Genomic DNA, 16495 nt, shown 5'->3' with positions numbered 1-16495 from the left:
TACACAGTAAGACGCATATATACAACTTCCAATATAACACCGTTGGATCGTCGATCCCTAGTCACACTACCAACTTGTGACTAGCGGGGTACTATGCTCAGTTCGGTACCCCGAAAACATGCTTTGGCGGCAGCACACCTTCGCCGCTAAAAGTATACCTCTCTAGGCCACGATATGCAGTTGCGTGGTAAATATAAGGCCGCCTATTGTACTAATTCTATTTCTCTTTTGTTTTGTATTTTGTTTTTTCCTGTTTGTGCAATAAAGTATTTGTTATGTTGTTATGTTATATAGTCATTGATCAATTACTGAGTCAATGCGTTTGCGTATTCACATGATTTTACAATTGGGACAATGACATTCGAATAACATTCTATTGGCACTCATCAGGTCAATGGTCAAAATAATTTGTTTAATTGGTTCGACGTAAAAGCTTTTACTTACGTAAGTGTTACGTGTGCATCCATCGCATGATGAACTAAGTACTCATACCTTACCGAATTTTCTGTACACTATGAAACTTATTATTTTTTTTTGATTAAAAACGAGGACTAAAGATAATACCGGGTTTAAAATATAGTCCAGTGTGCACCGATATTTATAGAAGTACTGAAATTCTATGCAGATCAGCATCTGCCTCGGGTCTTGAACGTCTGTTTTCGTTCACCTCCCGTGGTGGGTGGTGATTACCGCACCGCAGACCGTAAGCCCAGCACCGTGACGTAGCGGTCACCGCACCGGTAAACACCTCTTAAGATCCAGTTCTTCTTACTCTGGCAGACAGCCTCACTTTTTCAACCAAACTAAGAGACTTCGAAACATACAAAACTATAATATGACGACCTCCGTGTTCCAGTGGTTGAGCGTTGGACTCACGATCCGGAGGTACCGGGTTCGATTCCCGGTAACATGTCACAAAAATTACCTTGTGGTCCCTAGTGTGGTTAGGACATTACTAGCTGATCAGCAGATTGTCCGAAAGTAAGATTCAGCCGTTGGTCCCGGTTACTACTTACTGATGTAAAAGTAGTCGTTACATAAGCCATGTTAGGGGCCTTTGGCGGCTCAATAGTAACCCTGACACCAGGGATGATGGGGTTGGTGCTCCACTTCACAACCCACACGATAGAAGAATACTATAATAAACAAAAACAGCCTGTACGTCCTACTGCAGGGCACAGCTTAGTCCTCTGCTCAATCAATCGAAGTGGGTATGGAGCACACTCCACCACGCTGCTTCACTGCTGGTTGGTAGAGGAATTTGAGCTAATAGCCCGGATACTGCTGTACCCGTCGCACCGACATTTGTACAAGAACTTTGCGGCTATACCCGATGTATGACGTCGGATGACAGTCCGAATCAATGATTTTATTTTAACCGGAGGAGCTCGGTGGAGCAGCGGTAAACGCGCTCGGCCTGCGATTGTTGAAGTTAAGCAACTTTCGCAAAGACCGGTCATAGGATGGGTGACCACAAAAAAAGTTTTCATCTCGAACTCCCCCATACATAAATAGCCTATATACGTCCCACTGCTGGGCACAGGCCTCCTCTCAATCAACCGGAGAGGGTATGGAGCATACTCCACCACGCTGCTCCACTGCGGGTTGGTGGAGGTGTTTTTACGGCTAATAGCCGGGACCAACGGCTTAACGTGCCCTCCGAAGCACAGAATCAACTTACTTTTTCGGACAATCAGGTGATGCAAGCCTGAAAAGTCCTTACCAAACAAAGGACAGTCTCACAAAGTGATTTCGACAATGTCCCCATCGGGAATCGAACCCGGACCTCCAGATCGTGAGCCTAACGCTCTTACCACTAAGGCTGTTCAGAGGCTGAGAACGGGAAATATACGTGCTCTTAACAAGAATACAGACGGTCAGTGATTGTAACTGTAATGTTTGCAGCCAATGTTCTATTTTTAAATGACTTCACAGACATCCAGACGTACGGCGGGTTACCATCCTTACTTGGTTGACATACCACTAATCCGCACCAAGCGCTTCGCTTCATCCTTCATAATGCGCACAGCTAAGGAATGGAATGGGCTGCCGGCGTCGGTGTTTCCTGAATCTTATAACCTGGGGTCCTTTAAGTGAATAGGCATTTTCTGGGTAAGCTCGTTCCAACGTCGATCTTTTCTTCTCCTTGTGGAAGAACGAAGTCAAGAGCAAACACATCTTAATTATAAAAAAAAAATGACTTCACTTTATCCACCAATGCAGAAACAGTGCTTCATCTTAAAGTTCCGTTTGTCAGCTTGTCTGCCTGTACGCAGCCGTGACCACTTCAAGCTTCGGAGTTCACTTTCGATTGAGTAATTATGGTCACCGTACTATGGCCTACTGATGCTTGATATTGCCTGCTATTGTTATAGTTAAGGGAAATCGGGTTAGCTCAACTGTTATATAACGTTGATTAGAGCAAGATCGTGTGATGAGTGGACCCAGGCTGCTAGCTCAAATTCCTCTACCAACCAGCAGTGGAGCAGCGTGGTGGAGTATGCTCCGTACCCCCTCTCGGTTGAGGGGAGGCCGTGCCCAGCAGTAGGACGTATATATGCTGTTTATGTACTAAGTAAATATTTAGATTAGTGACAAAAACCAAAATACTGTTCGTAGAAATAGATTGATTTTTAGCAGACATTTTTTTAATAACTTTATAAGGCATATTACAACAGGTAGGTATGAAAGTTTAATACACGTACGTGTAAGAGTGCATATTTATCAAACCCAACGTACTTACCTAATTTAATTACGTGCCAAACAGAATAGACGTCGACTATTAATGAAAAAATTTACATTCCTCTAAAAACATAAATTCTTAACATTCTAATAAAAAACAGAACATCCCGTGCCACAAAAACGTACAAAAAATCCTATATCCAAAGCACGTGATCCTTCCAGCTATGCATTCCTACGTTCCCAAGCCAAAAAAAGATACCATTTATAAAAAAACAAATAAGTAAAGTAAAGAGGAATCAGTTCCATTGGAGAGATGCCTTGAAATAGATGTGGGCTGGCGGATATTTCGTAATAGCTGGATAGCTTGCGAGCCGGTAGCGTTGACAACAAACGGCAGAGAGAAAATGGCCAATTTCTATAGGAATAAAATGGTATAATTTAAATTATTAAATTATTTTTAAGTACGAGTGTTATTTTTTTGCGTAATATTTGTGCGCACTTTAACTGTTATGCTAAACTAAGTTTAGCTTTAGAACATAGGACCTCGAGCATTCACAAAGAAGACACATCCAAATTCCAATAGGCTTAATATTCAGAACTAAGTAGGACCTACTTCAATGTTGTTTTGATACGCGGGAATTCAAGCAAAAAAACCATAAAATATTTGTTTTCTTTTTATTTTTTGGCCTGGTACAGAGACCTTTAGGCGAATTAAAATATTTAGTTCTGAATTAAAATGCTGATACACGATTTTCATAATTGCATTCGTTTGTATTTCGTATTTCGGTTACAATAATTTCTTGTGGTCACAAGTTACAGTTCATATTTGCGTATCTGATCACAATTCCTTTAATACCAGGCAGAATGTTTTTTTAACCTTTTTTTTTTAAACTTGATTCGTCGATACATTTTATTGCAGATCCTACTTTTGATGTTTTATCTTTTAAATGGTTTAAACATACCACTTTTTTAAAGTACGCACAGTTATTATGTGTTGAGATTTTAATGATAACGGCAGATAGGATCTGGCTTCAAAGAGTCATTTGTTTTTTTAATTTTTATTTCACTCAAGGTTGTCGACACGCCGTCAATTGCATCTTTCGTCAATGTTATATTACGTGATATCTTGTAAACGTTTTAAAAACACGAATCTCAGTGGTTTACAATCTGTAAATGTAATATTACGTACAAAAACATTGGCCTCCTTTTACCCTCTGTTTTCGCAGTCGGGTTGGATAAAAAGAAAATAGTTGCTGCCTTAACTTTTCCTAAGTTGACATCATAATACAGCATCACGGGTGTGTCCTCTACGGGGTAGGCAGAGGTATAAATTACATAATATATTATAATATATACCCAACACCTCGCCAGCTATGTGTAGTCCCAAATCTCATAATATGTAATAGGGGTTAAATTGCCTTTCTTTATTTTAGGTTGTTGTCAAAAAATATACTATCCTACAGTATAAAGAACCGTTTAAGGAAATAAGCGTTGAGCTGATAATTCAACTGACCGCCTTACCTAAATTTTCTCATGTTTACCTAAGTTCAAATATTTGGACTTTCCAAATTAGCAGTTCTCTTATGACGTGTGACTCTGCTTACCCCGAAAGGGAGATGAGGTTGGTAATTCACTTCACATCCCACACGATAGAAAAAGGGTTACTATTGAGCCGCCAAAGGCCCCTGACATGACTCATGTAAGGACTAACGTGATGTTTACAAAGAGGATAAGCAGTACTTATAATTTCACGAGGTCGCATAGCTGGAAGTTGATGGTATTATAAATTAAAGTAATCTCATTAATATATACTTTGCCTTCGGCTATACCTGACGTCTGACGTCCTATAACTGTCTGAATCAATAAATACTGTATAAGTAATTATCTATTGAACAATTGTTTTTAAGCGGCCTGTAGGGCTGACATGCGCGATCAATTGATTTTCAATCTATCGATTCAATAAATTTTGTCGAAATCGATAAGTTTGTTTTTTTCCCAAACATGCGTGTCACGTGATTTTCGAATTCTGCAGAATTTTCGAAGTACCCTTTAGAGTGCCTTACCTATGGTATACTGGGTGTTGGCGACATCGTAACGAAAACTTTGAGGGATGATTCAGGCTATGATGAATTGATATCAAGTGAAATTTTGCGTCGCCAAATTCATATATTTTTTGCGTTTTTTTTTCATCCCCCTCAGAATTCGTTACGATGTCATTAACACCCTGTATCAACGTGAGAGAATTCAACACAACAAACATAATTCGCACAAGACAGAGAAGAAATTACGTCGCGACCTCGTTACATGAATAAGAAAACTACTTAGGTAACTAGTAATCATAAATTACATTACATTCTGCGAAAAAAAGGAATCAGATATCTAAGTAGGTACCAGTAATAATAACCTGCATGTACAGAATCTTGCGTGCGCGCACTTCCGTCCGATAACAGGCGCAGAATTACAACAAGGAACTTATATTTGCATAGTAGTGGCATAGTCCACCAGTATAGTGGACTACGTCAAGCCAAGGCTGGTTTATTATAGCAGCAATCAATATTGTAGGTCAAATGAAAAGTTTGTTTACAAAGGTCACTCTGATTGAGCGTTGCGTGGAGACCGCCGTCACTACTGGTATATACAGAGTATTAGTGACATCGTAACGAATACTGAGGGGGATGATTCAGACTGATTCTAAGTTGATATCAAATGGATTTTTTATCGGAATATTAATAAAAAAATTAGTGTTTCTTAATTATTTTCCGTTCCCTACTTTTGTGACGGAAAATTCCACTTGATATCAACTCTGAATCATGGCCTGAATCATCCCTCAAACTACATATCTATTTTATTTATACAGGGTGTTAGTGACATCGTAACGAAAACTTTGAGGGATGATTCAGACCATTAATCCTGTTCCTATTCCCTGGTTGGAAGATACCTTGATAAAGAAATTCTTTGGGAGCATTTGTGGCCATCATAAAGAATCAACACGAAAAAGAATAAATGTTAGATAATTTGGGATTAAGTAGTTTCTTGTACAATAAATAAAAGGTATAAAATAGATCTTATTTAAACAGACCTGACTGAAACGAGTGAAGTGAGGAACTTTCCAGGCTACTTTCCCTAAAAACAATATAGGTGGCGCTGTTCAGATTAATTACCTATTTTCTCATTGCTCGGGGTATATAATTATACTAAAATATTGGTAGAGGCATATAAAAATAATTGATCAGATACTTATGTATAGAATTATGTTGTTACCTATATTTCTTCTACTTTATATTGATCAGAATATTAATGGGTGGAAGATGTGTTGTGCCTGGGTGTAAATAACAAGGGTCATCATTTATACCCAAAAACAAAGATAAAAGATTCATATGTCTGTTATCCATGAAATTAGAAGGTTAAACGAAGTCAAAACTGTACAGCGCTATCTACAGATTGTTTTGGGGACGTAGAAATTCCGTTTAATTGATTAATACCGGATTAAGTCATATAAGTCAGTCAGTCAGTCGCGGGAAGCCGCTGGATGCGGGCAGCGCAGGACCGATCGTCGTGGAGATCCTTGGGGGAGGCCTATGCCCAGCAGTGGGCGTCATACGGCTGATGATGATGAAGTCATATATGCTGTCGACACACATACTATAAGATTTCATACGATACTAAACGTCAATAATAGTCTATAAATAAACTTTCCAAAGTACTTTGAGAAATCAATTAATAATTTGTGACTCCCTTGATTACTTTAATCGATTAACTTCTCCGCGAATGACCAATTAAATGGATATATTTCAACAATTAACATTAAAATTAATTGATGCTGTAAATCAGTTGTTTCCTTACTGTAATTAATAGTTAACATAAATGTTACATTAAATTATGTAATGATTTACGTAATTTTCCAGTTCATTAAATGCAATTTCGCATCCCGGTGGGGACACATCACAAAATCACTTTACAGTCAGAACATTACAGGCTGATCACCTTCTTCTATCGTGTGAGTTGTGAGGTGGATTACCAACCCTATTAACCCTAGTGTCAGGATTACTATTGGGCGCCAAAGGCCCCTGACTTGGCTCATGTAACGACTACTTTCTTACATCAGTAAGTAGTAACCGGGATCAATAGCTTAACGTCATCATCTTACTTTCGGACAATCAGGTGATCAGTCTGTAATGTCCCAACCAGAGTAGGGATCACAAAGTGATTTTTGTTATTTGTTCTCACCGGGATTTGAACCCGGGACCTCCGGATCGTGAGCCCAACGCTCAAACCACTGGACCACGGAGGCCGTTCTTCCAAGTGATATCAAATATTATCTTAAAGTCGTAACGCCGACAGTCCTTTTAAAGTCCAAACTCCATTGTTTTACTATTGTGTCGGGAAACTCAGCTTTACGAGGAAGCAATCTAGCGTGGCCCACATGGAAGTCTTTAAATAGGTTCCGGACACAGGTCGGCCGCTGCAAGGATAATCTCTGCAGGTGGGAATACCTGCTTGATGGTTGCGATGATTGCGAGTGTGGAGTATCACCACAAACTAAGGCTCACCTTTTGTGCTGTCCTAAGTGCCCTAACACCTGCACTATTAAAGACCTTTACGAAGCCACTGACAATGCCTTAAGCGTGGCCAATTATTGGTCAGCAAAAATTTGGTATCGATCGCCATCGACTCGCAAAGAAGAAGTATCAGAAAAACCTAAAGTTGCATGTTTAACCACTAGAGCATCACAGCTACGATATGACGTGTAGGTATTTTGCGTCTATTTCACAGGCATCACATATTGACAGCCTTTTTTTTAAACTACCAATTATTATTGACGTTATACTGACACTAATGAATATATAATACGATGATGAAACTAACAGTTGGACTGTACCGATTATTGCAACCAGCTTTATGACAGGCATTGCACGCATCGACATCTGATTAGTGTAAATACAGGGTGTTAGTGACATCATAACGAATACTGAGGGGGATGATTCAGACCATGATTCTGAGTTGATATCAAGTGGAATTTTCCGTCGCAAAAGTATGGAACGGAAAATAATTAAAAGAAACACTGAAATTTTCATGAATTTTCCGACAGGAAATTCCTCTTGATATCAACTCAGAATCATGGTCTGTATCATCCCCCTCAGCCCCCTGGCTGACCTTCCAACCTGCGAAGGGAAATCCCATTACAGGTTAGATCACATTACCTCCTGAATGCCGAATGTGGGTTTGTGGGAATGTGGGTTTGTTTCCTCACGATGTTTTTGTTTACTGCACATGGTAAACATTTATGATCCAAACATGAATTCGAACACAATTTCAAAAATCATTGGTTTAGGCCCACACTGGGAATCGAACTTGCGACCTCACAGTGAGAGTCAAGCGTTCCTTTCCAACTGGGCTACCACGGCACAATAAAATTACGATAAGGAAAAAGAAATCCCTATTTGCATAATGCCGATGCAATGTAATTTGCGCATTCCTCATTTCTATGCTAAGACTCTTACCCATTACCCAAGTTTAGAGCCAATAATTGCAGATTATTTGAGTATGGGGCCGCGTTGCACGCAATAATTGGTGCACAACTGCACAACACTAACGTGAGGCGGTGTGGAATCAATTACAAACTGCATGTTACGTCTTGTGTCGACTGTTGAGTGAAATATATGCCATTCGTCGGGAAACACTAAAGCGTTAAACAGGCCACATCAAAGCATCATCACATCATCAATTTAAGAGTCACGCTCTTGTCGGTGCAGTATTTTCCATGCTACTTTTTTTGGGAAAAATAGGGCAGTGGTGTCCCTCTTGCCTTCCGCCCCGCAGTACTCTGTCTGACGCAATTAGGATAGCGCCCAGAGTAGCCATGCTAGGACTCCTGTTTTCCGCCTCTGAATAGTACTGACAGTTACTGCTGCCCTCTATCAGGTTCCAGGTTACAGTCCCTGTGACTTGCCCCTTCCGTCCTGCATTGTCGTACTGATGGCTCCCATCTTCGCCTCTGCAACCGTTGAGGTCACATCAAAGCAATTAATCTAAAAAACCAATATTGCTATTTGGCCTGCAATGTCCTAACCAAACTAATCACGTATTTTTTGTGATATGTCCCCATCGAGATTAATACCCGAGACTGGGATTCGTTAGCCCAAAGCTTAACTACTTGACCACGGAGGCTGATGCCAATCAGCTGCTTGTATCCCGAAGCGTGTTGCATGTCTAATATTTCAGTCGCAAAGCAAGTCTTAACCCTAAAGTCCCTGTGTTCTGTCTGTATTTGAACCTTGTGCCACATCATCAGTTGCCGTCGCTGTGATTGTGCTTAATCTGCTGCCAAACCAAACAAAAATATGTTGTTATAAAATCGGATAAGGTAGCAATATCGGTCAAGAGGCTAACGTAAATAAATCGCTTCAGGAAATGAGGACAAGGCGACATATAATTGGACAGAATCGGGGCAGTCTTCGAATGACAGAATTATAACTGCCTACTTTAGTACTTAGTTTTTAGGGTCCTGAACCTAAAAAGGAAAAAGGAACCCTTCATGAGATACCTAAGTATAAGTAGGTACCTAAATCATGTGTATTTTCAAGTCTAAAAATGACGGTAGATACATCTTCTCTGGAGGTAGGAATTCGGAAAAAATGGGTAACGCCGTTAGATACTGGTCCGTCTTTCAATTTCGAGAATAAATAGCTTTTTTATCAGAAATACCACCATCTTTCATAAATTGGATACCTACTACTTTTACGTATTCGCTTTACGGATTAGCTATGTTACTTATTGTAGTACAACATCCTGATCTCTTGAACCTCACGTATTTAGAACACGCCAATTACTTAGTATGCATGTCCTAACGAACAAAGTAGCCAACATTAAACAGCACTCAACGTTTGTGGGAACTGTTACAGTGGCAGACTAGGTTACACCTGTCGGATAACAGATGGCGTAACGGTCGCATTTTGTATTCAAAGCTCGATTCTCAAGAATAGGTAATTTAATGAGGAACTTTACGTGTCTCAAAAACAATATAGATGGCGCTGTACATATTTTCCTTCGTTTAACCTTATAATTTCATGGATAACAGACATATTCGTTTTTTATCTTTGTTTTTGGGTATTAATGAAGACTCTATTTATTTTTAGGCACAGTTACATCCTTGACCCATTATTATTCTGATCAAAATAAAGAGAACGACGAAAAATTCCCTCAGAATCATGGTCTGAATCGTCCCCATCAGTATTCGTTACTTACAATGTCACTAAAAATACTAACAATCTGTATAATATAGTCACACATCAACGAAAAAGTCGTAGGTACAGTGCAGAGCTTTGTAAACCTCCTCTTCACGTAAATCTCTAAAATAAGTACTACGTGCAGTCTCTTTAATACCTAGTTCCAACTGGCAAGTAGATATAAATGAATACGTTCCGTTCTGCGTATCAGCGCGTACGCAGGAAATGCACGCTCCGTTGCGCGGTGCGGTGCGCGGGCGCCACCTGTCGACCGTTGACCTCACCTGACCATCTGATCACATCGCCACAGGGTATAATTATGGCGTTAGCTGAATGACATGCAAACTCCGAAGATGCTATCTGCTTTCGGGTTTTGGTTGTCAAGGTTACAGAGGTCAGCTAGAGTTATCTTTGCTGTAAATAAATGAAAGCTATTAATGGTTGCTTAGAGACACATAAATAGGTAGGTACCTACAACAGATATAAACGTTATCTAACTAACGTTACATTTACACACCTACACATTTAGAAAAAAATATGCGCGACTTTTAAACTAGCTTGCAATATTGAACGTGACATGAACATCCTATGGTTTGCTGCAACCAAATACCTACCTAGGTACCTAATAACCTAATTAAACCTTACCCAAACTAATTAAATGTCAAACTTATAAGTAGGTAGGTACAATATTTAACACGTATCTATTCTATTTAACAGAATGTCGGTGAGGTGTGGGTACTTAGTTCATCTTGCGATGGATGTAGGGACCTCTGACTACCCCAATTGGTATATAGTCGTAGGCTTATGTTTATGTTAGCTATGTTATACTATTCCGTATATTATATTCCATATTCTATAATATTATTCTAGTTCGTATCAAAAGTGGCTACAAGTTGTCTTTAATTACTTGTATCTCTGCCGACCCCATTAGGTATTACGGGCGTGAGTTTATGTATGTATTTATGCTATTCTATTTATAAGAACCTGTTCTATCATCATAGGTATCTATTGTGACTGTGACCTTTTCTTTGTAACATTTCCTCTACCGGAAGCCATTCTTGTAATCGTGAACAATCTGTCTCTTTTGGTTACAGTCGTTCAGTAGTTCTTATAAAAATGTCAGGTAATGTTCCAACTTTACATGTACGATAAGCTGCAAAAGTCCAATTAGTTTCTTGCAAAGTAATAAATTAACTGGTTGCACTTAAGACCTCCTGGTTACATGTCGTTTTTGTAACATACCAAAAACACCTACAAAAACATAAAAAACTAATGGTTCATAATTTCACCACTGTTTACAAATAATTCGCTGAGCTCAGTGACTGCACTTTTGCTCTGTGATTGTACTTATTTACATACGTGATTCATAACAACCCGGATAAGTTATCCGGATCTTGCAATCGACTTGCAAGTTAACACGTTCAATGTGTATCTGAATATTAGATATCAACCCCTCACGTGCAATGTTATTTTTCTAATAATACATTGGAAATTATGTATATAGACACACTGTGGCAAGAAAAAATGTGCCCCACATATAGGACATGCTCGTATGAGTTTCAAGATTAATGGCTCAAATATGGTTCATATACAGTGAACGTGTTAAGTGAATAAGCATACCATACTTACACACTAAACTTGATGACTCGTCATTCGCGTGGTAGGTCTACCCGGCCTGCTGGGACCTCTGTCGCGGCACTAAGTCCTTCATATTTAAAGATAGCCTACTACAATACTTTCGCCATTTCAAATCGGAATTATTTAATATATTAGCGACCCGCCCAGGCTTCGCTCGGGTGCGTTGCTGAGGAAAAAATGAAATCCCAACAAAAACATTTTCATGTAAAAATGAGATCATACGGACCACAATGTCAAAAGTCATCAGATCTCATGTAGCGCCAAGTTTCTAACTCTACACGTCCTAATTATACAAACTATAAGTTCAAAAACTGTATACGTTAGGCAAAATATAGGGCTTGGCCGTTTCTCCAGCCTTGCCTCCAAATTATTTACGACATCACATTAAAACCTCAAAAATAACAGTATTTCTCCACTATTTAATGGATGTTATTATACAATTAAACCTTCCTCTTGAATCACTCTATCTATTTAAAAAAACCGCATCAAAATCCGTTGCGTAGTTTTAAAGATTTAAGCGTACATAGGGATATAGGGACAGAAAAAGCGACTTTGTTTTATACTATGATGACTAGTAGGCAGATAAACTTTTAGACGAATCGAACTTTTTGAAAGTCCTAATCGAAACTTTCGAACGTTCGTTTTATTTCGCAATAGGTAGTTGGTATGCCTTATGTAACCTAGGTACCTATACCTATTCAATGTCTTCGAAGGAATTATAAAACCTCTAAGTAAGTGATGGAGCGTTTGTACCTATAGACTGGTAGATCTCTTTCCTCTATTCCGTGGGTAAACCCATGCGCCGCTCCGGTGTAATCTTTCATTACATTTATTAATTTATTTATCTAATAATTACCACATAAGCACACGCTAAGGCGGTAACTTAGGTAAGTAAACTAGGATAGGTACCTACCTAACTACCTACATATTTGCAATTATCTACCAATTACGCCACCGAACCAAATCTTGATGCAACATAACAATCTACCAACTATGATCTGTACGTGTAAGTATAGGTAGGTACGTACGTAGGTACCTAACTAATATGCATGAGTAACGAACGATCTTCTATCACCATTATGTCACAGAAGGGAAAGTTCGTGTTACTAACATTGTTGTACGTATATGACAACAAACATAGTTAAATAGGTAGGTATAATACATTATAATAACATGCGTGAATTCAACCAAACCAGTTTGCAGTGTCTCCCACTCAGTTCTGCTTTATTTATTATGCATCTAAATCAGATAATTTATAGTCACTGAATTGATTTCAGATTTGCATTCAGTAAACTTTTTGTTCACAGCTAATTTAATTTGTCACTTCATGTCACTCCCACACGGTAATATTTTTCAATTTCAATGTCAATTAGAACTAATTACAATTAATTAATGATTATTTTTTAGTTTAATGGTATTAATTACAAGAAAAATAACTAATTACACAGCTAAAAACTGGCTCGCAGCGCCATCTACTGGCGAGTAGCTAAACTAGCCGCACACACTAATTTTATTATCTTCTACAATAACAATTTCTATGTTATTGAATAAAATATTATTTTTCTTTTGTTAAAAGGTGACAATGGCAGCACACACGCCTTATACCTGGAGACCATCGTAGAAGAAACGAGCGATGACCTTCGATCCGAACGTTCATCAGCCGCCACCTGGCTGTCAGACTCTGATGCTGATTCCGTTATACATGTGCGCGGAAATGGAGGTAAGTGACCCTTTTAAAATTAATTGTCAAATTATTATTTGTGATATAAAATGTTAGAAAAAAACATTTTTAAGTAATTTGGAAAAGTGCCATCTAGCGCCGAGTAGAAGTACTTTGACCTCCTACACTACACTTAGTTCGTTCCACTGACAGTTTTAAACTGATAGATGTAATATTGCAATATGTATTCGCTAGATGGCACTGCGTACCATTATTTTTATTCAGTGTCAGTGAGGGTGGGTAGAATTTATTTATTTACATAATTATTTTTATGGGAGTTTAATGGTAATAAAAATTTACGACATTGCTATACTTTCGTAATATGATTCGCACATGGTCAGCCGATTTTTGGCAACTATCTCGGCCACATTACTTTCGGCAAGATGTTGGAGTCTTGCCAAGTACTTTATAAACACCGAATGTATTTTGTGTCATTGTCATTATCGGTGTCAGCCAGACGCAACGTGTAAAGTTTTAGCAACTCAGTTGAGAAGTTGGGCTCGTGATCAATCGACAGTGAAGGGCGTGTGTGTCGACAGGTTCGGAGTGTGACAGCGAGTCAGAGCGCGAGTGGGCGTGCCCGGCGAAGCGGCGGCGGCGCGAGCGCGGCCCGTCCCCGGCCAGCTCGGGCTCCCTGTCGCGCTCCTCCAGCCTCGCGCAGTTCGAGTCGCTGGAGCGCTCGTGTGCCGCGCCCGCGTCGCCCAGCTTGTCCCCGGATTCGCTGGAGTCCCCGCCCGCGTCGCCGCCGCCGCCCCGCGTCGCGGCGCGTGCGCACCTCTCCGCCGAGAACCTCAGCGAGGACAGCGGCTACAGCGAGCGCGCGCGCCGCCCGCCCCCGCCGCGCCGGACCGAAATAGCGCTGCGCTCGCCCGCCGCCGGCTCAGCGCCCTGCCTCGCCGCGCCCGCCGCGCCCAGTGCCGAGCCGGGCCCGCGGCCGCCACGCGCGCGTGCTCTCTCCCTCCCCGCCGAGCTGGACGTGTGCGCCGAGCCGCGCCGCCACGCCGCGCACCGCGCGCGCTTCCGACAGACCTTCGAGGTCAGCGAAAGCCTCACCGTCAGCGTGGCCGACCTCACGGCGCTCGACTACCGCGGCGGTCCGCGGCGCCCGCGACTGCCGCCGCCGCCGCCGCCGCCGCGCGCCTCTCAGCCGCAACATGCGCCGGCACACCCTGCCAGCCCCACGCACCCCGCGCATCCTACGCATCAACCGCACCCCGCGCCCCCTACACCTCCAGCGCACCCTACACACCCGCCGCCCCCACCGCCATTGGAAACCCCGCGTGTTCCGTCCGTGTCGCCGGCCCGCGAGCCGAGCGCCGGCAGTGACTCCACCACCGAATCTGAGCGCGCGTTCGCCGCTGAAATGGAAGCGACCGCTCGCCGCCTCGACGAGTCGGCGCGGCGAGCCCTCGAGGACACCGGAGCCTACGACCGCGAGTTGTCGGTACTGACGGCGAGACGGCTGCAGGACTCGTGGGGAGCCTGGGACGACGTGCTAGACGAGCTCCGTCGCCGCCTGGAACCTTCATCCCCATCCCCGTCACCCCCTCGGACCCCGTCCCCGGATCCCGTAAGGGAGCCGACGTTCACGTCGACGCCGTTACGAGCGGGCGACGCTCGAGTACGATCGACCCCGGAGCTCCGCGCGAGGGCGACACCCCACCGTGAAACACCAGAAGAATTGCGCGCATCATTACAAACGGTGGCGCCGGCGCCGGCCGGCCCACCTGCGCGCTCAGTGTCCGCCGGCTCGAAGGGCGTGACGTTCTCGCCGGTCGTGGCGGAGGTGAGCTGGCGCGAGACCAGCGCGAGCACCACGACAAGTGTGAGTACGAGCGCGAGCGACGATGCGGCCGACGCGGACGTGGTGGTGGTGGAGGGGGCCGGGGAGGGGGAGGGGGGCGGCGAGCGCAGGCGCGCGCCGGCCGCAGAGCGCGCTGCCGCCATGACGGACGCGGGCGCGCGCGCGCCGCGCAGCCGCATTGCCGGCTTCCTCTCGCGATTCGCGAACTTCCGATTTTCGGGGAGAAAAGAGAAAAAGACGAGGAGCGCAGGCGCGAACACACGGGGTGCGCCGAGTCCTGTGACGACGGCGGCAGACGCGGGGCAGGCACCGCGCGCGGCGGCCGCGACGCCGCAGTATGTGCGCATCCCGCTGAAGGAGGAGGGTGTGTCGAGGGCGGCGGCTCCCCCTGTGGCGGGCGGCGTGGCGCACAAGCCGCCGCGGCCGCGCCCGCCGCCCGCTGCGGCGCCCGGCGTGCTGGAGACGGACGTGGACACGCAGCGCACCGTGCTGCACGCGCGCTCGCTGCTGGCGCTCGCGCCGCCCGACCAGCGCGCGCCGCGACCACACAAGTCCATGGAGTTCCTGCTCGACAAGGACAGCGCGCAAACTGTACAGGTGAGTCTCATCTGTATTCGCAGCGAGCGTCTTAGATGACCGATCGGCCGGCCCTCCTTACGCGGCGACGCGCAATGTTTACAAACAGCGCGATCGATGCCGGCCGACGACCCCCGCGCGCTGCACGATAAAAACTATCTCCAACGCCATCCTGAACATTATCTATTACGTTTTCTAATACACATCTATTCAAAGCTTTGCAAGTGCGAGCGAAAGCGCAATTCGCAGCGCACCGGGGTAGGTATGCCTTTGAAATCGGAGAACAAACGCCGGTTGCTTTCCAGCCATTCAATATCAGTCGGCACACAAAAAGAGCATTCAATAAACAATGCGCCAGTTAACTACGTAATAAATTACGGCGACCGCACTATTCCCGGAGGGACATTACGCCACGGCCGCGTTCACACGCAATACATTTGCGCGCAGGGCGGAGGTGAAAGTGCGCACATCTGTGCTGTCAACGCGCATTAGCGGCGCTCCATACACGTCTCCGGTGGGCGTCGCTGCTGTCTTATCATGTTCTAATCGCTTCGGTATAGAAAACAATCCGAATTTCAGAAATAGTTTCTAATAGTACCGCTGATGGTCGACAATATATGGCATCGCATCGACCCACGCGTTGTATCTTTCGGTAAACTATTTAGCTTATTGAGAGATACCTATATAGACAATGATTTGTAACCTACGGAGCAAATGGCTTTTAGATTATGTAACAATAGGGAATAGAAAACGCGGGCTGAATCTATGACGGTATTCTAGACAACTTAATTTGAACATACGGGTCCATAGGCAAAGAATTTGCTGTTGCATAACCTCAGATTCAAAGCT

At 43.3% G+C, this 16495-nt stretch overlaps 1 protein-coding gene across 1 annotated transcript in view; it reads left to right on the top strand.

Moving 5' to 3' along the window:
• Window positions 1-16495, top strand: part of LOC126381091 (nascent polypeptide-associated complex subunit alpha, muscle-specific form) — a 130295-nt gene that overhangs the window by 38208 nt on the left and 75592 nt on the right. Inside the window, exons 2-3 of the mRNA XM_050030628.1 lie at window positions 13123-13266; window positions 13806-15667. Of these exons, the coding sequence (XP_049886585.1) occupies window positions 13123-13266; window positions 13806-15667 (2006 nt within the window). The remainder of the gene's footprint in view (window positions 1-13122; window positions 13267-13805; window positions 15668-16495) is intronic.

This window comes from Pectinophora gossypiella, chromosome 3 (assembly GCF_024362695.1).
Source record: "Pectinophora gossypiella chromosome 3, ilPecGoss1.1, whole genome shotgun sequence".
NCBI lineage: Eukaryota > Metazoa > Arthropoda > Insecta > Lepidoptera > Gelechiidae > Pectinophora > Pectinophora gossypiella.
Note: the sequence above shows the minus strand (reverse complement) of the source record. Positions and strands in the feature narration are given on the sequence as shown.